This window comes from Paramisgurnus dabryanus, chromosome 19, assembly GCF_030506205.2.
Source record: "Paramisgurnus dabryanus chromosome 19, PD_genome_1.1, whole genome shotgun sequence".
In the NCBI taxonomy this organism is placed as follows: Eukaryota; Metazoa; Chordata; class Actinopteri; order Cypriniformes; family Cobitidae; genus Paramisgurnus; species Paramisgurnus dabryanus.
In genome coordinates, this window is record NC_133355.1 from 21,647,803 (window position 1) to 21,675,640 (window position 27,838).

General features: G+C 37.4%; 1 protein-coding gene across 1 annotated transcript; it reads right to left on the reverse strand.

The window, feature by feature from the left end:
• Nucleotides 1-142: 142 nt before the first annotated feature.
• Nucleotides 143-26,801, reverse strand: fam91a1 (family with sequence similarity 91 member A1). Its single transcript, XM_065292815.2, has 24 exons — nucleotides 26,517-26,801; nucleotides 25,515-25,599; nucleotides 25,183-25,334; nucleotides 23,226-23,283; nucleotides 17,825-17,892; nucleotides 17,497-17,610; nucleotides 17,125-17,215; nucleotides 16,817-16,879; nucleotides 16,457-16,563; nucleotides 16,330-16,368; nucleotides 12,030-12,142; nucleotides 11,576-11,685; nucleotides 11,299-11,408; nucleotides 9,053-9,139; nucleotides 8,665-8,794; nucleotides 7,598-7,746; nucleotides 6,874-7,008; nucleotides 6,654-6,767; nucleotides 6,497-6,569; nucleotides 5,329-5,466; nucleotides 4,917-5,024; nucleotides 4,565-4,688; nucleotides 4,313-4,382; nucleotides 143-1,688 (listed from the first exon to the last, which is right to left on the reverse strand). The coding sequence occupies exons 1-24, from the start codon at nucleotides 26,586-26,588 to the stop codon at nucleotides 1,503-1,505; spliced, it is 2,496 nt and encodes an 831-aa protein (XP_065148887.1). The 5' UTR covers nucleotides 26,589-26,801; the 3' UTR covers nucleotides 143-1,502.
• Between the last annotated feature and the right edge of the window lie 1,037 nt (nucleotides 26,802-27,838).

Here is a 27,838-nt window from a genome sequence, read left to right on the forward strand (position 1 = left end):
GCCCCCTGGTGACACCCTGAATTTGTGTTGCTATACAGTAATTACAGTCACTAGGGAGTCTGCTTTCCCATAGCTGAGACATCAACAAACTGAAAGTTTTCAACCTCCCCCCCAAAACACATACTAAAGCTTATAAAAAATGTGTTTTGTAACATATTTATTAGTACTTTCATATATTTTTTACATATTCATTTGTTATAACATATATTTTGGTGAATGTCAATGGCATGACAGGGGAAATGTAATTTCGGTACCCATTTAATTACAAGAGCATTTACACAGTCCCATCAAGTACACAACAACATAGAGTTCCTAAAATGCAGGGTGACTTTAAAAAAACTATTGGGTTTTCTTTCCTAACACTGTAATAAGGTCAGGCATGGGGCTGGTGTCTTCTGGATTTTATAGATGCAGGAAGGAATGGCGTGGAGAAAAGAAGAAGTGAGGAGAGAACTGCACACACTACACACAACAACTCTACACACTCATGCAGCACCAAGATCTCTAATCTGTCTTCATCATCATCATCATTATGAAACACCACTATACGGTTCGATTGGGGAAACACTGCCAGCAACCTCAGTGAAGGCGAGAGGAAAAGATTCAGGCCACCGAGGGATACCTTTATGATGCATATTTTCACAATAAACTCTTAACTTATACTGACATTTAACACATCTAGGTACTGATGGATTATAAATGATTTTGTTGTAACTACTTGCTACTTTGTGTGTGACTCCCTCTGGACTAAAGCAGAAGCATTGCAAAAATTCTCAGTATAACTGCTGTTAGTCCAAACAGGAAGTCTTTAAACTGGCCAAGTATAATAGCGTGCATTTGGTGATACAGCAGTCTGTTGGGCACAAAGCAGATAAGGTGGTAGAAAAATAAAAGAATGGTAAAAATCAACATAAAATATTGGTCTTTGGTCTCAGTGAAGCAGAAACGCTCCTCTGCGAAGCAGAAATGAGACGGACAGGTTTTGAACTGGAATACGACCCCCTAAATGCAAGATACTTTGAAATAACAGTAAAATTATAAAGCAGAATCTCATCCACAGGCTTTGTGCAAACGTAAACCTCATTTTCATGTTTTCAAACCCTGCTGATTCAGTCAAGTAGTTCTAAGATTTTGTGCAATGATATCATGCATCAGGTCACAAAACATGACAATACAATTAGGCTGGGGTTCATATACAGAAGACCTGGGTGACTTCATCCAACCACTGGATTGGTCCTATGCTTTCCAAGCAAAGTCTATATACACATTAAAAGGATTTTTTTGTAAATAGATTTTCTATTTTGTAATACAGTATCTGACAAACAGAAATGTGTAAGATTAGATCATGTAATTATTAAACTCTGTAGTTTTACTCTTGACCTCTAGACGCTCGCATCCAGACCTGATGGCTTCGTGTGATTCAGGGTCGGGGGGTAATGTGGTTACTCGTGAAATAAGTGCTCGAATGTGGGTGCTGTGTGGAACTGAATGGGCTGGTTGTTTTATGTGGGTTGATCTTTCTGTGAAGTAGAAATCTGTAGAGAGGTCGGGGCTTTCCCACTCCACTCTTTCAGCTCGCCGTCCTTAAAGAACAGGTTGACTGCGGGGAGGGGAACGCCAGACTCTGCTGGGGGCTGACACAGGGGACCCGAAACCCCACTGTCAGGGTCTGCAGGCTGCTTGCTATCCTGTAAGGGATGGTGAACAGTAAAAATGAGAGGTCCCACACATTCAAACCAATCAATTTCTTTGACTATTCTAATGGTTTTTGCAGTTATTTGTTATTACTGGATGTAAGTGATGCAATCACAAATATAATTTCGACTGATGAAATATATTGAAGCAAAGCATAACTGCCCAATTAAAAAAAAACATTAACATTTGTTATTATTAAAGAAAATTAAAGCTGCCATCTGTAACTTTACAGACTTATACTTACATGTATTGAAAAACAACAGATTAACAACATATTTTTGGGGAGTGACAACCAAATTTAAACAAGGTAGTAAATCCTCTCTAAACGATCAATATATGGGCTTAAAGTGCACCTATTTCATTGCTAAAAAACAATGTTATTTGTTGTATTTGGTATAATACAATGGGTTCAGGTGGTTTATGGTTTAAAAAGCTAATTATTTTCCACAAACCATACATTTTTGTAGCTCCAGATATAAAACTCATCGATCTGAAAAGCGCTGTGTACCAGATGGGCCATCTTACCAGTACATTGTGATTGGTCTGAATACCTCTGACGTCAGATGGAAATGTGAAGCTCCTTACCATATTTGAAAGATTGGCTCACAATGCAATGCTGACAGGAGTTAACTTATAGGCTGTATTTCAGAAGCGGGCGGATTTATGATAATGAACGTCATGTCCACGTCAACAGGCCAAGAAAGTAAACTGTTACCTACAATCCATGTGTTTGTTGTAGTCCAAAAAAAGAGATTTACATTGGAAACGATAACTCGTGTCATCGTTTACTTTGGGGTGTGTACCTTTTGCATATCGTTAACATACTTATACACACTTACACAGTGGAATTGTAAAATCGTGAATCAAACTATAGTTGCTTTAACTATTTTAAGGCTTAATTGTTTTTGGGCTTTTTTATAAAGCAATTTTGTTTCTAGGGTTAATAAAGTATAAATGTGTATGCCACGATATTTGTATTATTTATTTATAATGTATGCCCTGCCTCAGACCAGAAAATTAATCCATATGAAAGGTGGTGGTCAAGGTAAGAAATTGATTTCATCAATTTTTTGCATAATTTGGTATCATTTTTAACAGTTCATGTTAAAGGATAATTCCGGTATTTAACACTTTGAGTCTCATTTCTGGTTTGTTTTGGATGAACTACAGTGATGGACACTGAAATTTTGACAATGGGTCGTGTCTTGAGTTTTTGACTCATTTAGAAGCGTCTCTTGACTGCTTTAGAATGGAAATCAATGGCCATGCACAAACATGTCATTAAAACAACACTTAACGTTCATTTTCAAAACTGTGCTACTCACCGAGTGGTGCGTGGTGTTCTTTGATGATTAAAAACAAGTTGTGTAGCGAAATACAGTTTTTGTCGTGTTTTATTTGGCATTTTGTAAAATTCCATTGACTTCTTTTGGAAGACTCATTGCTCGCTGATATATCACTCCGCCGCCGGGAAACCGAAAAGGGTCTGTTTCCATGTGGTTGTAGTTTTTTCGATCGGTTTCTCTCAGAAGAAATGTTTCCCATATTTGATGGCTCAGTGACCAGCTTTAGGTTTGAAGTTGAGCTCGATTGTGACTGTCTATACACTAGACACCGAGTTCCATTCAGCGTCCTTGTACGGCAAAGTGTTTGTCGCCATCAAGTGGTCGGGAGTGTGCTAACGCTTCAGACTCAAATATAGAGCGGAAGTATATACGCGGTTGTGAGGTATCTGAAAAAATAGTTCCACTATAGCAAATAACATGGATTGAAATCATACATTGCGCCGATATATTTGTTTTTAATCATCAGCGAACACCACGGACCACTTGGTGAGTAGCACAGTTTTGAAAATGAACGTTAAGTGTTGTTTTAATGACATGTTTGTGCATGGTCATTGACTTCCATTCTGAAGCAGTCAAGAGACGCTTCTAAACAAGTCAAAAAGTCAAGACACGACCCATTGTTAAAATTTCAGTGTCCATCACTGTAGTTCATCCAAAGCAAACCAGAAATGAGACTCAAAGTGTTAAATACCGGATTTATTCTTTAAGTTTTGGTGTTTGTTCAGTTGTCTCCCAGGAATTACTTGTTTGTCAGTGTTGCAAATGCAAAGTAGGCCTTTCGCATATGTCAGATTTTTGCATGACTCAATCAGTCGTGTAATGGTGAAGCAATAGATCAAATAGTGCAACTCATGGAAGGTTTATGAAGAAATTTCATGCTCCCTCCCTTGTAAAAGTCTTTTTTAGTATTTTCAAAATACAAAAATACAGTAGTTTATTTTGACACACTTAAAACTATGTTTTTTATTTTAATACATTTTGATGTTTTTTGCCCAACCCTGAGTATACGCTCATAGCTCATTTCCAGTGCAAGTTTAAATATGGTATTAACAACTAGTTGTTCAGTTCGATTCTCTACACACTGCGCATAATTTCTATTATTGTGGTTGTCACTACCTGCATTTTGCGGTAGTTGATTTGGTAGTAGATTCCGGTTGTCACTCCCGTAACCCAAAAAAATGTAACCTAAAATATGTGAACCCCAGAAGACTTTAGCAGAGCTAAAAGAAAGACAATTGTAAAACATTTAAAAGAAACTGGTGAAGATTTACCTGGAATGATTGAACAAAACTGAGAACCTTCAATGATAGTTTTCTACTGGAATGTAGTAACTCTTGAAGACTGTAAGAAAACAGATTATTAATAATATTAAGTCAAATTGGTACAATAATATCTGTGTGACCTTTCTGATAGTGGTAAAGTGACAGGCAACAATACGGGGTGGATGGAAATTAGCTGGATTTAAAGTCACAAGCATCATAAATGCACAATAAATTAAAGTAGACAATTGATTTAGTAATCACCTATCTTTGCTGCACAGTTTGTGGGAAACAATCCTCTCACACACTTTGCGGTTTAGCTCAGAGCTGAAGAGGGGCATCCCGAAGCAGAGCTCCAGAGGAACCCATTCATCCTCACTGGAGGATCCTGGGAAGAAGAACAGACAGAATTTTCTGTGCACCTGGTATTTACTTGGTCACATCATTACTTGGCTTTCCCATTAGCATGTCCACCTGGAATCTGTGCATGCAGAACAGGAACGTCCTTTCTATCCGTTCTATATCCCTTCTATATCTTACGAATTGTACCTCATTACGTTCATCTGTATAGCATGTTTTCTAATTAGAGGTTAAATTAGTCCGAGTTTGTCCACACCTTCTGTTCCCTGTTTCTTGCTGCCGTCTCCATTATTCTCCTCTGTGACCAGCTCGAAAGATTCATTGCTTCCATTGGCATCAAGCACTCCACTAAGCTCAGGGTCTCCTGTGAGGAAAGCAAAGAGAGTGAATCTAAAGCTCCTTTGAGACCCTGAGGGAAGCATACAGCTTTCAGTCTGATTAGTGATGCAAACAAACATGTAGACTACAATTAAAACACTAATTGAATTAGACAGCAAAAAATCTGCTTTAATAAAACACAGAGGTGAAAGGCCGGACAGCGTTTCGTCATTCTAATCTAATTGGAGCATTTATCAATATGGCCCAGAATGGCAATGCTCAGGCGGTTCAGGCCTTTCAGTAATTGGTTAAATGGATAGCGTGAACTTGGAAATAGCTCTTAGCCTCACCGTCGGCGTCGCTGGGTCGCCTGCGATGTCTGTTGTTGTGGTTCAGCATGGTGATGTAGCCACACTGGTGCTCCAGATCCACCTTTTCCCGCAGAATCTTAAGGGCTTTGTGCCCACACATGTTGGAATATGAGAAGTCTATCAAAGGTAACACAAAATAAAGCAGTTGGTTAGAATGATATTGTGGACTGTTAAAATGAGGATACGAGCTCAAAACACTTTTTACCCCAATGTACAATGTACAATATTGTAGTATTTTTTTTACAAATGATTTATCTGTGAGCTTCATTATTTAAAAAAAATTATGTGCCCTCCTAATCTTTAATCAAAAACGCTAATCTCCTCCCCTCCTCGAAACGATCTCTCCTTACTTCTGGTCATATGGTACGGCACATGGGCGGGGTCCCAACTTCAAACAATCCAATCAACTCTCAGTGAATGAATTCAAGTCCAGCCCTAACTTTTTCACAATCACTACTTCCGTTTCATGACGACATTAAGCTTGATTTTATTAAAAAGTTTATAATATTATGGCACATGCAATGTTTTTTACCAAATATAAAGCCAAAATATCCAACAATTAAAGCCAAAGTTTAATTAAATAAAAAAAGTGAGCGTTTTTCTTAAAAAGTAAAAATTTTAACCCTTTAACTGGCGCAGCCCTTTTTGAGTGGGGGGTGGTGAAAAGGTGATGTACATCTTCAAATTAATATTACTCTGGTCTAGAAGCTTAATTTTGGTCTTGTTTTAAAGAAGACAATTTATTGTTTTTTACGGAAGTGTCTGGAGGTGAAAATATTTATATTTTTTGAAGAGGTTTACATTTATTTGTAAAGAATAAAAATGCTATATATTATTATTTTTAATACATAAAATAATAAAAATCTGAGGTTTGTGTTGGTTTGCTGCATACTCTAGTCACAAACAAATAAATGACAGTTACTGCATTATTATTCCTGCTAAAAGGTTTTGCAATATGAAAACTACATTCTTAGACCTTTCCAACAATATCTAGTTTTTCGTGATAGATTAACATTTACATGAGAAATATTGAAGCAAACTTAGGTGTCAGCGGCAGTTAACGGGTTAAACATATGAGGTTTCAACCCAACAACATCAACAGTATCCACATACTACTTAAGCCACTGTATGAGTGCTGTGATTTCACCTGCTTTATGATCTTCCTCGTCAAATGGGAAGGGCACATGGACAGTCTCACCATGCCCATGCATTCCATGACCCTAAAAAAGGATGTGAATTTTTAATACATCTAGGTTTGTGAGAATAATGTTAATGGGTGGTCAGTGTCCCTCCCTGTCCATTACCTGAATCAGCACAGCAGAGTGGGTGAGGGCATCATTCAGCATTGTTAGCACATTAGATGTCGAGACAACCCCAGGGTCATGACCCCATGATGTAATAAGCAACCGGTCATAAACCTGAGTAAAAAAAAGAGTTACAGGCATTATTTAAACACAAACAATCAATGCTTTATTTTACTTAAAAGTGAAGTGAAATTACTCAATTCACCATAATAAAACCGACCTGGAATATATCAGGCAGCTTTCGAAGCCTAGAGCCCTTGGATAGGAGCAGTGATGGAGGGCCTTGACCAGTGATGTGGTACAGGTAGAGTTTAAACCAGATGGAGCTAACCTCAGGAATGGCTGGGCCAATGTGCTGAAAGACAGACCAATTAACTATATTAGCATTCACACCATTGTACAATAACGTTAAGTTTGTTCTTAGCTCACGTGCTGCAGTTTTACATTTTATGAACTACAAATAGGATTGAATTTTAATTGGCTGTTAATGTTTTATTATTCTTCAGAAAAAAATGCACTACTTCCTGAACTTCAGCCAGCTCCTTGTTTCCTGTCTGCAATTATTGGACAAACTGATTAATCCAGGTGTGTCTGATTATTGTTGTTGTGACTACTGAGGTCAGGCACACCTGGATTAATCAGTTTGTCCAATAATGGAAGACAGGAAACAAGGAGCTGGCTGAAGTTCAGGAAGTAGTGCAGCTGGGCATAAAGCCTATTCTGGCTATCTAAACAGTATTTAAAAAAAGTATTTTTTTCCTGCATGGTGTAACTTTCATAAAAAAAACCCAGAGGGACACAAAACACCTATTTAGCTCGAATCATACTCTCAAGGGGACACCGATCTGACTGCTCACTGAGCAAGCACACAATTGTGTGTGTCCCAATGATCACTCCTCCCTCCCTGCGGTCTGAATACAATCTCCTGGGTGAGCTGGGGCTACCTGAGGCGTGCAGCTGCTGATTGGTCGGATCTCGTTGCTCAGCGGCGCCATGGAAACTAGCAGTTTGTAGTTCTTGTTTAACACACGGCTGCAGGTGGCAGGGTCCAATCCCAGCAGGCTCTCACAGCGGAGAAGGTCCAGAGGCAAGCCTAAAGAGAGACACAAACCTACATGAGTGCCAACCAGGACATGCTAACATGTGTCTACTTGTACCGCTTTATATTTGGAAGAAAATTAAGTGGGTCTTAAGAGTGATACAGTTGAAATAAAGACATTAATAGTAACATGCATGTTTGTACAGCGCCTCGTGAATGTGTTAGCATTTACCCTAGCCCCATTCATTCCTATTGGTCCAAACAGGGATGAATTTAAAAGCCACCAAACACTTCCATGTTTTCACTATTTAAAGACTATTACATGAGTTACACGAGTAAGTATGGTGGCACAAAATAAAACTTTTGTTTGGAGCCATAGGAATAAATGGGGCTAGGCTAAATGCTAACACATTCACGAAGCGCTGTACAAAGATTAAAAGTGCACGCATTGAAAAAAGATAGGTATGTATTCATTCATCTAAGTTGAGGTAAACACATAGTAAAATATTGAAAAACAGCGGTGTTTTCCTTTAAAATAATTTCAGCGTTAAATGCAGTAAAATATTGTAAAATGTGGCTTAAAATGATCAAAGCATGCTCTCCACATTGGTTTTTGAAACACGAGGAGAAACAATATTTAATCGCTTTACTTTATATCCACCTGTAGATCAACACATAATGATAAACAAATATGTTAAATTTTTTCTACTGATATTTTTTTTTCCTTTTAAACATGACATTAAGAAAAATTTAAATGCTTTTAAAAATGTTTTGAATGAGGTTCAAATTAGAGATTTTACATTTATGCTTTCGGCAGATGCTTTTCATCCAGTATAATTGCAATTATAAATTTTATCAGTATGTGTAACTGAACCCATTAACTTTAGCGCTGCTATAATATTGCACAAAACAAGTATTTTCCCGATATCATTCAGCCCTAGCAAACATAAACGCTCAGATGCTGTCCCATACCTATATTTGGTAAGTCAGGGCCCTGATCCGGGGTGAGATCTTTGTTGTAGCGCAAAAAGAGTATCGTGTTCCTGAGGGTCAGCGCGTGGTCAAAATATCTCTGAGCCTCTCCTTCAGCGGTGCTCTCCACCTTACAACATATCAACATCCTTATCAACCGCATCATCACACAAAGAGGCCAATATATGTCACTGTGAGAACCAAAAAATAACTACAGGCTGCAGTGATATCAAAGAAATGCAATAGCCCTTATGCTTTTTGAGTGTGAAAGAGATGAGAAAAATGCGGACGTGTGTTGTGTAATCATTTCCATTTCAAGCACAGAGGCTGAAGTCGTCTGTCTGCGGTTTCTCTCAGCCTCCTTTGTGTCTTATAATAGGAGTATTACCTTCTCCAGTTCCATGAGAAAACTGTCCAGGGTCTCATCAGACAACTTTCCCACCTCGAACATCGTGACAGCGTGGCTCTTTAGGTTCTGAAACGAAAACGGGTAGAGAGGAAATGTGAGGAAACAACTCACTAGTATTTGTACAAATGACAGTATGAGTCAAGCATTAAAAATCTCAGACTCAAAATCTATTTTAAAGGGGACATATCATAAAAATCTGACTTGTTTAAGTGCTATAATTGGGTCCCCAGTGCTTATATCAACCTAGAAAATGTGAAAAACAACAACCCAGTAACTTAGTTTTGGTAAATCATTCTCTGCAAGCATGTAAAAAATAGGTAATTGAAATTTGTCTCCCCTTGTGATGTCAGAAGGGGATAATGCAGTCCCTTAATCTGCACTATCCAACCACAGCACTGCCATTTAGTGCAGAGATCAGCTCATTTGCATTTTAAAGGACACACCCAGAACGGCACATTTTTCTTTAGCTAAAACTTCACATATGCACTCTGGTGACACCACAGTTTATTTTATTTAAAAGTTATTAAGTTTAAAAAAGTCGTGTGAAATGTCCCCTTTAACCATACTATGATTCGCTATTAAACGTTTAATCCCTCCTTAAAGGGATAGTTTACCCAAAAATAAAAATTACGTCATCATTTACTTACCCTCATGTTGTTTAAAACATGTATGAGTTTTGAACACAAAATAAGATATTTTGAATAATGATGGTAAGCACACAGTTGACGTGCCCATAGTAGGAAAAACAAATACTATGGAAGTGAATGGGTACTGTCAACTGTGTACTTACCATCTATGATCACCATTTTTTGTGTTTAAAATTCATACAGGTTTTAAAACAAAAATGATTGTAAATAATGACAACTTTAATTTTGGGGTGAACTACCACTTTAATGTTAAGGGGCTCTATCTTACACGCGACGCATGTGTCTTTTGTTAGTTTCCACCCTGCGAATTATCATTTTCACGTTTAGCGCCACGTTGTTTAAGTAGCAAATGCATTTGCCCACTTTTGCGCCCATGGGCGTTCTAGTCTGAAAACGAGGTGTGTTCAGGCGCATTGTTGGTGCGTTTTTATTTTGTGGCAACAAAATAGACTACGCCATTGACCAACAAAAACCTGGTCTAAAGTCTAAAGTCAATGGCGCAATATGTTTTTTGTTATTTAAAGAGGGCATTAGTAATATGCGCCTATAAATGGGACGACAACGCGGGTTTGCTTATCACATACATGAATGCGCATCAGCACAAAAAAGCTTTTAAATATGTAAGATTAAAGGATTGAATGTAAAAGATTATTATTGAGTCTCTTGGACATAAATGAGGACTAATTATGAGACGTTAGAAAGCGCAAAGAGCTGCTTCACCTGTAGCCTGGTAAGTAAATAAATGCTTTGCTTTAAACAAATGCATCTGTTTTTAAATGTTTTTGTTTTAAATGCTACCTCACGGATTTATTGTATATGATGACTCTGTGGATATGGTGAGATGAGAAAATTTTTTAAGTAATGCTTAAAAAAAAACTGATGACGCTGACCAAGTGCTGAAACGTTCCGAGAGCCGTTTGTAAATTCTTTGTCTCCTGTTTGTTACAAATAAAGTATTTTTAGAGTACAAACCTTTTCTTACATACTTGTAAATTATTTTTGATGATATTGGATAGCCATACATTTAAAGCAATTAAAAGCCTGCTTTTTACTTCCATGACTAAAAGAAAACGGGTTTTAAAGGTTTTAATAAAAAATTAAAAATTCAATACAAATGAAAAACAACACAATTATTTAACTTAAACTGGGGATCTTCTTCCTCCGCTTAGTTTTTCAATTTACAAAGTCTGTCATCTAAATAGGGATTAGACATAGCGCAAGCGCAACTGGCTTTTAAAGGGGATGAGAGCTGAGACTCTCATTGGTTTATTGCACTTATTACTCCCTTTACTCATTAAAAAAATAAGACCAATCCTTTTCGACCATGCGCTTGGTGCACAAACCATTTTTCCCGTCGTTAAATTAGCAAAAGTGGATTCGGACACGCCCATTTAGACGTTGCGCTGTGCGCTTTAGACAATGCGCTTAGATCGTTAAAATAGGGCCCTAGGTCACAAACCTCCAATGTGTTGAGAAACACAGCACCAAGTACTTTTATAACACATTGAAAGGCACATTCGGTATCAAATATCTACAGACAATAAAACAAGAATCCTTCCAAGAAAGCGAGACACTCACAGGGGAGAGATTGCCCATCATTAGGAAGGCGGTGAGGGTGGAGTCGAACAAGAAGGCAATCCTCTTAGTTGGGGCCGCAGGAATACTTAGACTGCTCACGCTAGCCGTATCTGGATGACATGGAAAAACACACAGAGTCAATTAAATCCCCGTTATTATGATGTACGCATGAATGAGCCAGACTAATGGTTAATAAACGGCACAGTAGAGTCTGTTGATGTCTGAAGGTTGAGTGGAAAAGCTGTGTGTGATTTATTGAAAGCGATCACGCTCTCACCCTGGTCCTCCAGGCTGGTGGTGTCAGTATCAGTGGCTGAGGAACCCGCCTCCATCACTGGACTGCCACCTTCCCATGAGAGCAGCATCTTCTGGGGGTCCATAGTGCTCCTGGTTTAAAGCCAAACATGGGAGGACTTATTTAAATACAACGAAACAAGGAGCACTTCACACATACATGTAATTCATGCATTAATAATCTTGCTGCTATGCTTTCCTTCCAAAATGTACATCTTTAGCAGCACAAACTGATTCCTTTATAGAGGGGTATTTATTTTTATTTTTACAAAAACTGCCGCACATCCAGCAGTCGAAGTGGCATAAAACCCTCTGTATGTGCGAAGAGCTCCCTCATACTCGGCAGCAATTGTTTTGTTTGCTTCTTAGACATGGGCCGAACGTACAAAAGCCTATTTATTAATGTCAGGAATGTCCGCAGATAAAAGACAACATACTTGAGTTTATTGACCGAAGGGGCGCTCTTCCATGAGGGGTGAAGCTGATCTGGGCTGATCACCTGACCCTTTTTGATAGCGAACCCTAGGCGACAATACATGGACACGGCATTCTGGGAAAGCAGAGAGAAAACTGTCAGTATAATATTTATATGTACAAATCAGTGATGCATTATTAACCACTGCAGTAAATATGTTAACACGTTTATTTATGAGAAAGTCAACAGGACTGTTTGGAAAGCATCCCAAAGCGCCATGAATTATCCATAGTGCTATCAGAAACAGCTTATTGTATCTCACCTAAACACAACATTATCTGCCTTTTTCACCTGAAGAACACAAAATCTCAATCTGCAGCAAGGCCAAACAAAACTAAATTTATGAATACACACCTACTGATATTCGAAAGGTTATGTTTAGAGCTACACACCAACGCAAATGGTTATAGTTGAAGCGGAGAAAATTGGGGAAACGTATTGAGATAAAATTCTGGCTCTTGAGAATGACTAAGTATTGGAGAAAGTAGGTCAGGCTAGATGTGACTTACACATCCCTTTTATTGAGGTTTCAGTGAGAATTTTGATATTTTCAGGTTGGTTAAATGACAAAACATTTAGAAAACTTTTCTTGTATAGATTGCCTCTCTCATTTCAATAAAATAAAAAATTATGTGCATTAAAACTCATTCTTCTTATGTTTTCAAGAATGAAACTCAGTAATTATATGTCTCTGAAAAAATATGGTACATCCCTATCAATCAGAACGTAGCATCAAAGCTAGTATAATTTGTGACACTGTATGTAACAAGACGGCTAAAGTAAGTTTTAGTAATTAACTAGTCTTACATAAATTCATCCTACATAATATAATCGTAATATATTTGATACTGACTGAGTAAGGTCATGTCAAAGATTGAAATTGAAGTGAAATTAATGATTGAAAGCAAACTTTGATGCTCCTAATCTTGTAATAAGACTTTGAGACTTCAGCCTGAATTTCACAGACAGGGTCACATTTATATCAATACCAAATGCAGCTACTTAATACAAAATTTCTGGGAATAAAAAAATAATTAAATGCATTTAAGATTAAAAAGCCATTATTAAAGGCCCACTGTTTACATTGTTAGTGGCATCTAGGTAAGACTGTGAATTGCAACAAACAGCTCAGTCCACAGCTCACACCTCCCTTTCAAAATGCATAGTGAGTCTGAACCAACAATTCCTATAGACCCCCATCTTAAAATACCCAACTTTACAGCAGGAAATAATATATGTACAGCCTGGAACAGCTAAGTTAGCCCTTCATGACAACTGCAAGGGGGGTGAATTTTTTTGTAACTCATCCGTTTAAAAGGCGCTCTAAGCGAATTGACACGTTTTAGACCATAAAACATTTTTTGTTACATACAGCAAACATCTCCTCACTATCTGCTTGCTGCCTGTCAGCTGATCAACTGTAAAAAAACGCGATCTCTGTAGACAGCCCAGGCTCTACAAACTTCAATATACACACAGTGGCCAAACCTGCACCACGAAGCAAAACAAAGTTTTCCAGCCAATAAACGCCAAGAAGGATTTGGGCGCGTTCATGAAAGCACGGAAGGGAGGGGGAGGAGTTAACTACACTCGGTTTGTTTGAAAACACATTTCAAAAATCAAAACAACGATTCGCTTAGAATGCCTTTAAATTATGGCTACGTCTGAAAACTCTAAATTGCTGCCTTCTGAGGTAGCAATCCAAGGCAGGAAGGCATCAAGGCATGTCGGAATCCAATGTTAGTTTTACTTCCTGACTCCTGAGATCTTGTCCCACAATTCTATGCGTGTGCGCGGATTGGGAATGTGATTGGTTGGGCCTGGTTGAGTTCGAAAAAATAAAATGATGGCCAAGAAAGCGGCTGGAGCACAAATTTTGTGTAAAAAAATGTATATTTTCACTTTTAAACATTTTAATTGCATTTCTAGCGAGAAATTAGTATTGTAGTTTTCAAATATGTGATTCGTTATCAAACACGCTGCCTGTGAAGTCTGTCTAAAAACGTTTCTTTGAGCTGCCTTCATGCTTCCGAAGTCCAACTATTGGCTTCAAAAAAGCTCTTCACAAACCTATGGGTGATGTCACGGACTCTACGTACATATTTTTTACAGTCTATGGGTGGCACGAAACGGCGACTACCAGGTAGGGAGACTTGCGGTGTATTTGTACACCACTGATAATATTGTTATGAATATTATATTGCATTTCAGATAATTTAAAAAGTTATACAATGCACCTTTAACATTAAACATTAAACATTGAGTTATTTGAGTTTATAAAACATGATCATTCATTAATCAGTGCCTATAATTCAAAGATCTATAAAACAGTGCATAACACCTATTTGTTTATAATGATTTTCACATTTAGTTTGATTAGTGAGGTAGAATAAGAGCAAATGATGCTGTTAGGTAAATTATAGGTTATCTCTGAAAACATGTGCTCTCTCTCTCTCTCTCTCTCTCTCTCTCTCTCTCTCTCTCTCTCTCAGCACTGTGACCGAGCACTGACTGTGACAACTTGCGCTTTTCACTTGTGTTAGATAAGCTTGAGAAATAGCTTTCATTTTGAGCAACTATTTGCTAACATTTTTTCACTTGAAAGTTCATGAAACATTAATTTGATAAATTATATAAAAAAAGAAAGAGTCAGTTTAATTTTGTGAGGGTTGATTCTCCTAACACAACATCACGGACAAGCCTTGCACTTCTACTATGAAAGTTATCATACAAGGAACCATAAGGACAGTTTCACCTGACCCACAAGTGCTGTTTATTTTCCAGCTTATGATGGCCTGTATCTACAAAGTCATCATTATGCTCTATAAACCATAAAATAGAGTGATCATAAGGAGATAGGTCATTTCCTTACTGACCCCTTTAAAGGGACACTCCACTTAAAAATATACTCATTTTCCAGCTCCCCTAGAGTTAAACATTTGATTTTTACTGTTTTGGAATCCATTCAGCTGATCTCTGGGTCTGGCGCAACCACTTTTAGCATAGCTTAGCATAATCCATTGAATCTGATTAGACCATTAGCATCGTGCTAAAAAATAACCAAAGAGTTTCGATATTTTTCCTATTTAAAACTTGATCTTCTTCGTGTACTAAGACCGAAAATAGTCGCCTTCCATTGAAAGTTACTAAGGGGAATATTTTTGGCTGCTGCATAATATCATTGCGCCTCCTGCAGTCATGTTACTGCAGCAAAGTCCTTGATTATTACGCCAGAATGAGAGTATAGTTCCTCGCCATATCTGCCTAGTACATCGCAACTTTTAATTTTATGTCAGTCTGTACACGATGTATGTACAGTAGAATCAAGTTTGAAATAGCGAGATGCTAATGGTCTAATCAGATTCAATGGATTATGCTAAGCTATGCTAAAAGTGAAAGCGCCAAACCCAGAGATCGGCCGAATGGATTCCAAAAAGGTAAAAATCAAATGTTTAACTCTAGGATAGATGGAAAATGAGTGTCCCTTTACAGATCTCAAAGTTGGAAAATAAACAGCACATGTACATTCTAACAAATCCTTTGCTTGCATTGCAGAAGGTATGGTATAATATTACTGATGAAGTTCTGAGAAAATATATTGACATTATGCCAGAGAGATGTACTGCTGTAACAGGAGGACACACCAAACATTAATGTTAAAAATGGATAAAAACCATACGACTCACTGCATTTGATAATTGTTGTGCTCAGAGCAACCATCATTAAGGAATGAAATCATGTTTTGGAAGCAAAAAAAGGTCAATATTTGATACAATTATTTGTTTATGAATACACTGTGCAATCATCATTTGTACAAAATAAATGGATTTCCACAAACTGAATGACTGTGGAAAACAAACCATTTAATCTTAGCAAAATGTCAATCAGATAATGAAAACGAATTGTGACTATCCCTTGTAAAAATAAATTCATCTGTAAAGATTACTTCCTTTGAGTAAAGACAACTTTGACATTTTCTAATTAAGAGAGTTATACATTTCCATAATGGGTCTCATGAATAATCTTGTTTTTCACTGATACATGAACACACTGTTAAATGGGACTAAACGGCTACAGAGAGGCCTCATCATACATTCAAACACAGATTCATTTCACATCCCATCAAAAGGCCAAGGATTTGAAAAATTGCTTCTCTTTCTTGGAGCCCTGTGTTTTGCATCCTAAATTCACCATTCAGCTATAAACCCGACGTTTTATAGCAAATACACAGCCTTTCATTTTCAAACCCGCATGGCACATACCTTCACCAGACCCAAGTCAATCTCCAGTACATTAGCCAGCTGAAATGACAAATAGAAAATTTGGTATGAGTCTCAAAAACAACCAGAATACGAAGCGAGAAGAAAACGTGTGATTTTGAATATGTACCTCGGACACGTTAGTCTGCTCATCGATGGAAACGAAGATTTTGTAGAGAAGCGTTTCGAAATAGTCACCCTGGACTCGGTTCATGACAAATCCTTCGAGCGGAGGAACTGAGAAACAGAAAGCATGTGGGTGACTTTGTACCCTAAATGTTTTCCCTGCCATTCCTCCAAATGGATTTTATGATTATCCCATTATGCTTTTTGGATCAATGATACTCCCATCCGCAGTCTGTGACTTGATATAAAACGGGATGGATGAGATAAATCCTTTTAACAGCGCAAACAGCCTTTAGGGGTCATCGGAAAACCCAGAAATGCTGTTTAAATCCTACCATTTTATTTGATAGACTGCAGCACTTACCTGATATACAGCTGTCATCTGATATGGGTACATCGAGATATATATAGCCGCGGTTGTATAAACCTGAAATAAATGGAGTAGATGAATGAATAGAACAGTGCTGTAAACATATACAGTACATTTATCAATGAGTCAATGACATGACCTTCTTTATTATGTCATGATTTCTCTAAAGCTTCAAGCTAAAATCATGCAAGTGATATATCTGTCAAGAAAGGTTCAAAATGGCCAAAGCATACTGACATCTGTTCTCATCATTTCGAAGCATTTTTCATTTAGGTGACCTCCTAAGACACTGAAAGACTCACTCAGAACCACGTTGTACTCCATTGATCCGGCCAGCTGGGGTCCAGAATCTATCATCTTATCAATGGCTGTCTTCTCGGCTGCAGAGCAGATCTGTAATCAAGCCAGCACAAGCTCAAGACCACATACACTTCGATCCAGCATCAAACAGTTAAATGAACAACTACAAGGGCTTTCGTTTCGTCCTCATCCAATTTCATGCGGAAAGAAAATCTGAGGCTTTTGCAGTAAATAGCCTGGTTTGTGATATTTTCTGTGTTTTTTTTTTGTGAGAAATACTGACGGATTAATCACTTATATTATTAATTTCCGTAATTTTCCACAAGTTTAATATAATTACACAAATAGGACATTGCCAAATTAATCCCCCTCACCCTAATGTCATCCTCGGTGATGTATCCGGTCTGCACCACCCACCACGGTTCCACCGTGATCTCCACAGGTTTCGCAGGCAGGAGATCCCGAGCCGTTTTCCTCCGGAAGAATTTCTAGCCACAGACAGATGCTGCTTAGTGTGAGGTTTTATCATCATGTGTACAAAAAAGTACTGCTCTCCACGGACTACATCTTTGATCTTCAAAGGGATGCATGAAGCCATCCAGATTTGAGAAGCATCTAATGAACATCATGTTGAAATCCTGGGAGAGCTTATGTGCAAGATCTTAACGAATCTACTACAGCAAAGCATTGAAAATGACTTACTTTGGAAGACCTGCACTGGTTCATCAGGTCAATGTACTGGTTTCTGCCAATACCAAGAAGCCTCAGACCTGAAATGTCAACAGTTAGATCAATAAATGCGCTAAATTACAAATGATTTATATGTGGATACCAAATCTGTGTCTATGCACTGGTAGTACTCTGAGATCTGTCTTGGAAGAGGCTCACTAAATATGCAGCACTGTCTTTTAGGCAATCATGCCACCGTTCGATTTGTTGTTTTTGCAATGGTATAGTGTCCATATATAAATACTTCTCAGTCTCTTTGTTATAATACAACCAAAAAATACAGGAAATTTGTATGCAGTATAAGAAAACAGGATAAAATAAAAAAAAACTAATGTGTCAAGTATTTGGTGTGACCTCCTTTTACACTTGAGCAATAACAGTAACCTGCAGGCTCTCTTAAAGGCGCACAAGACTTTTTTAAGATGTCAAATAAATATTTGGTGTACCCAGAGCACATATGTGAAGTTTTAGCTCAAAATACCATATCAATAATTTATTATAGCATGTTAAAATTGCCACTTTGTGTGCAAAAATGTGCCGTTTTGGGTGTGTCCTTTAAAATGCAAATGAGCGGATGAAGTTCAAACACTGATAACAATGATGGTGATTTGTTGCAATTGAAACTCAATTGTGCTGTGAATTATTTTCTCTCTCTCTCTCTCTCTCTCTCTCTGGACTTAATGGCAGTGCTGTGATTGGATAGTGCAGATTAAGGGGCGGAATTATTATAATAAGAGCTCCTTATGACATCATAAGGAGAGCCAAATTTCAACAACCTATTTTTTCATGTGCTTTTAGAGAATGGTTTACCAAAATAAAAAGTTACTTGGTTGATCTTTTTCACATTTTCTATGTTGATAGAAGCACTGGGGACCCAATCATAGCACTTAAACATGGAAAAGTCAGATTTTCATGCCATGGCCCCTCCCTTTAAAGGTGACATAGAATGATTGAACGAGGTATTTATCCTTGTTCTGTGATGTGACATGTAGACAAAACATTTTTTGTTTGGGTCTGTAATACCTTAGAAGCTTTCTAAAAACCTCTCTCAGATAGCTCTATTAGGGTGGGGGATTTTAAACAAGTGGTTTTGCACCTATTTGGCTCCCCCTACTGGCTTAACTTGCAATCTCATTACTGATTGGCTGACTTTGCTGCCACTCAAAAAATGTAGCCAATTATTTTAAAGTGGAGGGGCAGTGAGATGCCTGTGATGTCATAAGCATCAGTTTTTCAGATTGGGCCGTTTTCTGGCTGACATTTCTAAAAGAGGAATTTCTATGAGACTGAGATGTTTAGCATGTCTAGCACTTTTTGCATGTTTGTGAATGCGGGTAGACTACCATTATTTAACAAAGACAAGGTAAAAATGGTTTTTCATTCTCTGTCCCCTTTAAGGCTAAATTAAATTAAACCCTAATGTGTAATTCTCATCGAATGACTTCAGGTCTTCAGTCTCCTCAAAAGTATTCAACATGTGCTTAGTACCGAGAGAAATACTAAATACTGACGTTTGCCTTTTTGTTCTAAAAATTTACATTTCATATACATATTTCCTGTATTTTCTGTTTGTATGTATAAAGAGAGCTATGGATAGTTATTAAAACTGCTGAAACAGCAAATACTTTTGCACAGTACTCTGTACTCTACTTACAAATCTTAACTTCACTGCAAACATTACAATTTCAAAATGCACATTGATATTTTGTATGTGCACATGCAAGCAAACAGTGAAGTCTTGCATAGATAACACCTTTATTAGTGCTACTACTTCTGATCATATCACCTAAACTTAATGTTAACACCGGTGTTAACAAGGTTCGACTTGGGTTTTCTACATCATGGATATATTTAGTAATCTGAGGTCCCTTAATAGCTCAATAGGCAAATTCCTCCATGCCGCCTATTTTCACCCTCTATAGCTGTTCCCGCTCCATGCACAAAGGCACAGGGTTGTGGGATCATGACAGAGGGCCAGGCTTGATCACTACATGCCAGGCATGACGCCAGAGGCTGTGGGTAGAGCTCTGAAGGGCAGGGGGAAAAGCCACGCTTCAGATAAAGAGATTGCATTTAGAGACCCAGGCGTAGCCTGCTGGCTACCTTCTGTCTATCCAACCTTAGAGCATATTGCCCCTGCCGCGGGGCAATAAAGACCCACTGGACTGACGGCGGCTGTGACTATGGACAATGCTCTAATTTCTTCTGCATCACAGAGCGCCACTCACATAGTTTAACATTAAATAACATCATATTTGTCCAAAATCCCTAATGATTAACAAAGGCTGCCAAAGCATATTTTGCATCTGGAAGTAGATTCTACGCTCGTGCTATTGAATGTGCATGCATGGTTGTCCTACACTCGATGCCGCACTTCTCTGTAAAACTGCGAGCATACAGCAGATATATAGATGACACACATAAATTATCACTGGTGCAGTCAATTGGTTTTAATCAACCACATAAAGGGGCGGTTTCCCGGGCAGGGAATGTTAAAATGCCCAACTTCACAGCTGAAATAAATGTGTTTACAGCCGGGCACAAGAAGTGTTTTTGGTCTGTATAGCTAATTTTGCCATTCATGACAACTGTGAGGGGGGTGAATTTTTTTGTAACTCCTTGTAAGCCTTACATTTATGCATAATTAAGGGGGTGGCCACATAAGTGATTTGTGAACTGCCGGAGCAGTCACTACTGTCGGAATAGGCGGGCATGGTTAAGCAACCAGCCACCTACATCCCACCTCTTTACCCATTTTCGGTTAGTGATGTGCAGTGAAGGGATGCCAAGATGGCGACGACAGGCCCCGCCAACTATTGGCTTTTCAAAAACCTATGGGTGACGTCACAGACACTACGTCCATTTTTTTACAGTCATTGGTTAAGATTTGTCAGTGCAAGACGTTTTTAAATTAAGGCAGCATAAATCACTTGTGAACAGATAATGGGTTTGTTGGTTGTGTATAATTGCATATTTTGTATAAAGTAAAAAAAAAGAATGTAAGCCATTAATAGACAAGCGATGGATACAGCGATTCCAAAGTCTGCATAAAACAACTGATGTTTGGGTGAAAAAACAAAAGATAAAGCTAGTGTAAATGTGAAAAAATCTGAAGTAAGCTGGAAGACAATTTCAGTGTCTGGTTTTATGGCTATCAAACAAAGTGCCATGTTTGAGTCAAAAATACACCATCCTCAGTGTGAAGTACGCAGCTGGGGGCATAACACTGTGGGGATGCCTCTCTGCTGCTGGTCCTGGAAGGCTCAGGAGGGTAAAATGAATGTAGCACAATAGGGGGAAATCCTAAAGAAAAACCTATAGGACACGGTGGACTTGGAAAATATTTTTTACAGCAAGGCAGTAACCAGTTGCAAGTCAAAACTATACAGGAATAAAAATGTAAACGTGCAAATCCAGATCACAGTCCAATTGTTAAAATATTGGTGACTTTTATTACTGTCCAACCATGCCTCATGCAACCTTACTGATATAAGCTACTACTAAATATACAATGGCCAGATGCACAAAACTGATATCCACGCTAGGCTGCTTTTTATTTTTAAATAAAAGCACTTTATACTTTAAATTGCAAGAGAAATCCCCTGTGGCTCAATTCTCATAGGATATATTTAGCCCATCACATATCTTTCATTTGAAGAATAAGACATATGTGCAAATGAAAAAAAACTTAATAAAGTAAACACATTCTACTATCCCATGCTTTTTTATTTTGACTGACCAAACCGTGACGGCTTCTTTGTTTTCCAGTCAAGTGCTTGTAGACTGTTAGATTGCTCCATCACAGTGATTGTAAAATGCCAAGAAATGCATAATAATCCATGCAAAAGCAATCCAAAGCTGTGGCTGGACCAGAGAGCAAAGTCTACTTTCCTTATACCTCAGTGTTGGTTGTTTAGAAATAAATTCACACTTGAACTTAAGACATTTTCTACGATATAGATCATTGTATACTGTGGACATACTATAAACATGGCTAATAAACATGCTACTACACCTGGTCATGTGATGTGATACTACTGTATAACATAATTTGGGTGTACATCATTTTAAACATTGTTTTGATGTCTATTCTTTTATCATATTTAAAAAGTATTTAATGGATAAAAATTATTCTGCATCTTACGGGGGCATGTTTAACTCTTTCACAGCCAGCGTTTTTAAAAAAAGTTGCCAGCCAGCCCCAGCGTTTTTCATGATTTTCACCAAAGTTTAATGCCTTCCAGAAAATGTTCTTCTTTAAATATATAAACATACAATATACCAAATGAAAGAACAGACTCTCTGCTTTCAAACAAAAAAAAACGTTTCATCCTACCTTTAGTGGTTCTTTTGCAATCAGCTTTTGAATATGGGTAGGTTTTTGCAAAAACACCATATTTTGAGCATAAAGCAATGATAATTCCATTTTTGTGACGGACTTTTCATAGAGATCCCATTCAGAGCGATCTTTAAAACAGACACGGACATGCAGCAGCTTGCCATAGGGCAATACTTCCGGTTTTAAAAAGTTGCGGAAGGGCGCCACCTGGTGGATAAAAGCGGTATTGCGGAAAGGCGGAAAATCTCGTCATTGGCGGGGAAGCGTTTTCTCTTAATTGACGAGATATCTCGTCAATGGCGGGGAAAGAGTTAATGTAATGCAATGCAATCATAGCTGAACAGACCATGAAACATTACATTACTAATAAGAGTCCACTTAACATTTGCTAAATTTATTCTAACCCAATAGCAAAATGCTGAGATGTGACTGAGCACTACTGGAGTGTCTCTTGTGTCTTGTGGCCTTATTATCTCTTTCCCCGCCATTGACGAGATATCTCGTCAATTAAGAGAAAACGCTTCCCCGCCAATGACGAGATTTTCCGTCTTTCCGCAATACCGCTATTATCCACCAGGTGGCGCCCTTCCGCAACTTTTTAAAACCGGAAGTATTGCCCTATGGCAAGCTGCTGCATGTCCGTGTCTGTTTTAAAGATCGCTCTGAATGGGATCTCTATGAAAAGTCCGTCACAAATATGGAATTATTTTTGCTTTTTGCTCAAAATATGGTGTTTTTGCAAAAACCTACCCATATTCAAAAGCTGATTGCAAAAGAACCACTAAAGGTAGGATGAAACGGTTTTTTTTTGTTTGAAAGCAGAGAGTCTGTTCTTTCATTTGGTATATTGTATGTTTATTTATTTAAAGAAGAACATTTTCTGGAAGGCATTAAACTTTGGTGAAAATCATGAAAAACGCTGGCGCTGGCTGGCAACTTTTTTTAAAAACGCTGGCGGTGAAAGAGTTATTGTGCATGAGCGGTCGGCAACAGAAGCAAATAATGAATCCCTGCTCAGACAGAGACAGAACTTACAGTCAGCAGCAGTGAAGTTGGGTAGCGAATCATAACTCTTCTCACAGTTCATGATGTCCTAAATCAAAGGGAAAGAGTTTTCTATAATGCCACAATTAAACAGAAATGCATTAAAATATATAGATATACAGTAGCTGCATTTCCAATACCCTTCAAATTGTGCAAAATGAAATAGCGAATTGAAAATGCGCCCAATGTAAACCCATATATCACAGAAATGTTTTTATGCTTGGGTGAGGTGTTTTTTTAGGCAATTCAAAAAAGGAATATATCACAAAAATTAAAAGTTTTTTAACATTTACAGGTCACCTGCGTGCGTTAAGGTCATGCGATCATTCTGATAAATATGGGGCGGTATGTTTGATTGGAGGACAAGTCTCGCTCGTTTTTGCGCAGTGACATATAAAGTCGAACACACCCCTCTGCCATGGTTTTTGAAATTACTTACAGTATCGCGAGACAACAAAATTACGTTTTTTTTTTTGTTGTGTAATATCAGTTCATTTCGCAATAGTTTTACATAATTTTACAGATAGAAGACCACACCTCAGAACGCGACACAACATTTCGCCTTGAACTTCGCGAACACTGCTGCAATTTATTTCCCGTTGGAGGCGATAGGCCGGATATATGCAAATTATTTTGCAGGGGAGGGAATTGAATGAGAGTGGGGGGCAGTAAGGTGCATTTTACGTTATACGTATCCATTGTTCGGATTGGGCCATTTTCTGGCGGACATTTCTAAAGGAGGAATGTTTTTTCATTCTCTGTCACCTTTAATGGAAACGCAGCTAATGTTACGTTAAATTTTATTGGTTTAACGTTTCATTATTTTGAAAGCTCATCTTTTACAGCTCTAAACTAGGGCTGCACAATATTGGAAAAAAACGCGGGATGCAATAAATTGCTTGATAATGCAGTATACAATATGCGATATAGTAATGCTTTAAATAAAATTATTAAATTGTAAAATCACTTTTTAAATCACATGATATTAAAATATATTTAAAACTGAAATAATATAACCAACATATATGTTTCACATGTTAACTCTGCCTCATCATTATCTCTGCTATATGCATTGACTTTAAACTTAAACTATACATTACTTCAGTGGTGACCAACCCTGTTCCTGGAGTTCAGCTCCAACCCCAATCTAACACAACTAAACCTGGCAATCAAGCATTTCAGGGTTACCTTTTAATTAGAGTCAGGTGTGTTAAAGCTAGGTGGGAAGTAAAATATGCAAGAGGGTAGATCTCCAGGAACAGGGTTGGTCACCCCTGCATTACTTGTTTAAGTATGAAAGTAATTAGGTATTATAGCTTATAGTTATTGCATATCATTGCTATGAACATTTGCAATATTGTGGTAATTTTTAAATGATCTTGCTGCACATAAATAGATTTAAAGCAGTTTATCAATACACAACACTGTATTAACAACACAGTGTCTTTAGCCTATATTGTGTGCATATGGAAAGCAAGCTCTTTGATTTTCCAGCTATTTATGAGTTGAATTAGCCTTCCCGGATCATTGTCAGAATGCAGGACCTCTATAGTAATAAGCTATAACAATATAGTGACAATAATAGGGTGCACATTTAATACTTCTCTACCGCATCTATCATTACAGGAAAATACCCCCATAGGCTTTCAGACTAGTCCAGTAAAATGCTTGGATACCAGCCCATGACTACCATATGTTGTATATTCACAGAATCAGCAGTAAGTGAAAGCTGAACTGCATAATAGAGTTTTTATATTAAATGTGGCATATACTTCAGAGCTGTGCACAGGATGCACCACAGTAAACCAATGCGAGTTTTGCTAAATTTTCTGATCCATTCATCTACCCATCATGTTTAGCTATCTATACTAAAAACGTTGCCAACAGTAAAATATTATTAAAAAAACATGTGGATAAACTACAAAAGTAGTAAAAAATTTAAGCAAACCTCCATGATGCTGATGTAGTAGGAGAAGGGGGTAACCCGCAGACCCTTGACCATGATGTCAGACAGGTGGTAGGGGTAGAGCATCAAATGCTCACGGCTGTACTTCAAAAGCTCTTCATAATACTTGCGTTCGTCTTTTTTCACATGCCTGACTGTTAGAGAGTTTTGAAGCAGTGATCAATATTTTTTGTCATAACAGTACTGTTAAAAAGAGCTCAAATGTTTGCAGGCCAAAGATGGAGTAGGAAATACAAACACTGTCAGAATGAACGATAGCCAAGCAGATGTGTAAAGAGAAAAGCAATATATTTCTCAATTTATCTACAGCTTACCTAGGTTATTGCGAAAACGTAGCTGGTTTCGGATACTGTACAGAAGGACTTGTTTGTCATACTCGCGCTGCGAATTTCCAAGACTCTGTCAATAAAGCAAAGACGAATTAAATTTAAGTTGCATTTCAATTTAACACAAGATGTTTCTATTTAGTGCTGGGCAAAGATTTAATCGCATACAAAATAAAAGTATATTTTTGCATAATATATGTGTGTGTGTGTATATGTATGTATATGTACATGTAATGTATATGTAAAATTATATATAAAAAATCTGAAATGTGTGTGTGAATATATATATATATATATATATTCACACACACATTTCAGATTTTTTATATATCATTTATATAATTTTTATATAATGTTTGTACTTATATATTCTGCAACAAAAACTAGTAGCAAAAAGAAGTAGCAAAGGTGTATCCCCCCAAAAAAATACTTGTATATATATATTCACACACACACATTTCAGATTTTTTATATATAATTTATATAATTTGCTAATGTGTGTGTATTTATATATACATAATAATTACGCAAAGCACACACTTGTATATAATGCCCAAAAAAATCTCTTTTTTATTAACCGTGCGATTAATCTTTGCCCAGCACTTTTCTTTTACATAATAACCTATAAGAACGTAGTGAACTGAAACATGAACATCTCACTAATGCACCATGCTTGTGTGTTATGCAAGTATTAATTTCTGCAATTCAAATACCTTCTCTGGGAAATTGCATCCTATTGGGAGAACACATGGACCAGTGTCCTGCAGAGGAATCTGATAATGTGTGTGTCTGTGAAAGTGTATGTGTGTTTTATGTGTGTTAAGAGGAATCTGATGCTGTGTGTGTGCGTGTGTTGTGACAGATGAATGAAAGATGAAAGGCACAATCAATGTAAATCTTGCTAATGCTGTGGATTGTGATGCAGGCATTGATGCTGTCGACAGTGTGCGTTGTGTGTCGTCATGTGTACAGTGTGTTGCGTTACTGTACCTGTCTGACATTAGCTGGCAGTTTATTCCACGGGTAATTCTGCCTGATGTGAAATTCAACGTCCGTGTTCATCGCTGGACTCGAGCTCTTATCCACACAGATACCAACGGGCTAACGGGTAAGTCCGACACGACTATACCCTCCCGGTACTCGCTCGATATTTAGTCACCGTTTAGCTATGAAACATTTACTGTACGAATATAATTTCACCGTTGTCAGTGATTGTCCACTTCCTTGTTGTATTTTTAAGCGAGCCCTCGTCACGCTTCTGGCTATGTACGTCATTTCCGCTAAGCGCGTGACGACAGGGGATTAGCACAAAGTGCAGAATGTAAATACATACATCTAACAAATTCCTACATCAAAAATGTAATAAAGAAATTTTTCCCTGTTCCTTCTGCGATAGTCATTCTGAAGACACAGATCATATTTTTTTAATGCAATTTCTCCAAACTCTTCTGTATATAAATTCAGGACTGTTTGGTAGAAAAAGAGGTGGTTGTTGATAGTTTTGTTTTTTCTTTACATCATAATCCAAAGACTTCTGTGTTAATTCTTTTTTGTTTAATAACATTGTAATATTAGCAAAAACGTCATTGATAAATGTAGATTCTTTAAATCCCCCCACTACTTATGATATTCAAAAATGACTTAAAATGTTTTTCCAAAGCCCTTAATAAGATCATGGGTCGTTTTTCCATCATATGATTTATTGTACTGCCCTAAATTTATTTTGTATTTTTCCATGTAATTATAATTTCAAATTTCTATCTATTTTCTCTGACTTTTCTCATTAATGTATTAGTTAAACTGTGTTGAGCCTGTAATATCTACTCTTGTTAAATGTGTATTTGCCCCTGTTGTTGTATTTTTGAATTCAATAATAATAAAAAAAATTAAAACACATGTTTTTCTCACCCCTGGCACATAACATTATGTATTTTGTATGTAATTGTAAATTAATTGTAAAAAATAATCATAATAATAATAAATACAGATTTTAGTGTAATGAAGGCTTATTTACAGATCTAAATTTATTTTAATAATAAATTAATTTGTAAATCAATGTTTTATGTCATTATTAATGTATTATATTCTTCCATGTTTATGTTTGTACTTATATATTCTGCAACAAAAACTAGTAGCAAAAAGAAGTAGCAAAGGTGTATCCAAAAAAAAACGTATTTTCCCAAATCTTTGCACATGCTCATTTTATGAAAATTTCTTTTTTACACAGTTGTTGGAGGGATCACATTATTAGCTGTATGTTTGGCATTATTGCATAAGAACAGTCTAAAACATCTTCAGTGGCACTTTGGGGT

What these genes read in the sequence shown, in the direction of transcription:
- fam91a1 (XM_065292815.2), bottom strand. Translation starts at nt 26,588, where the DNA reads ATGAACACGGACGTTGAATTTCACATCAGGCAGAATTACCCGTGGAAT. An exon ending in TTGACTTGGGTCTGGTGAAG is followed by an intron (nt 12,143 to 16,329) that starts GTATGTGCCATG and finishes CTGCTTTCCCAG; the next exon opens with AATGCCGTGTCCATGTATTG. An exon ending in TGATGGGCAATCTCTCCCCT is followed by an intron (nt 9,140 to 11,298) that starts GTGAGTGTCTCG and finishes TTTTCGTTTCAG; the next exon opens with AACCTAAAGAGCCACGCTGT.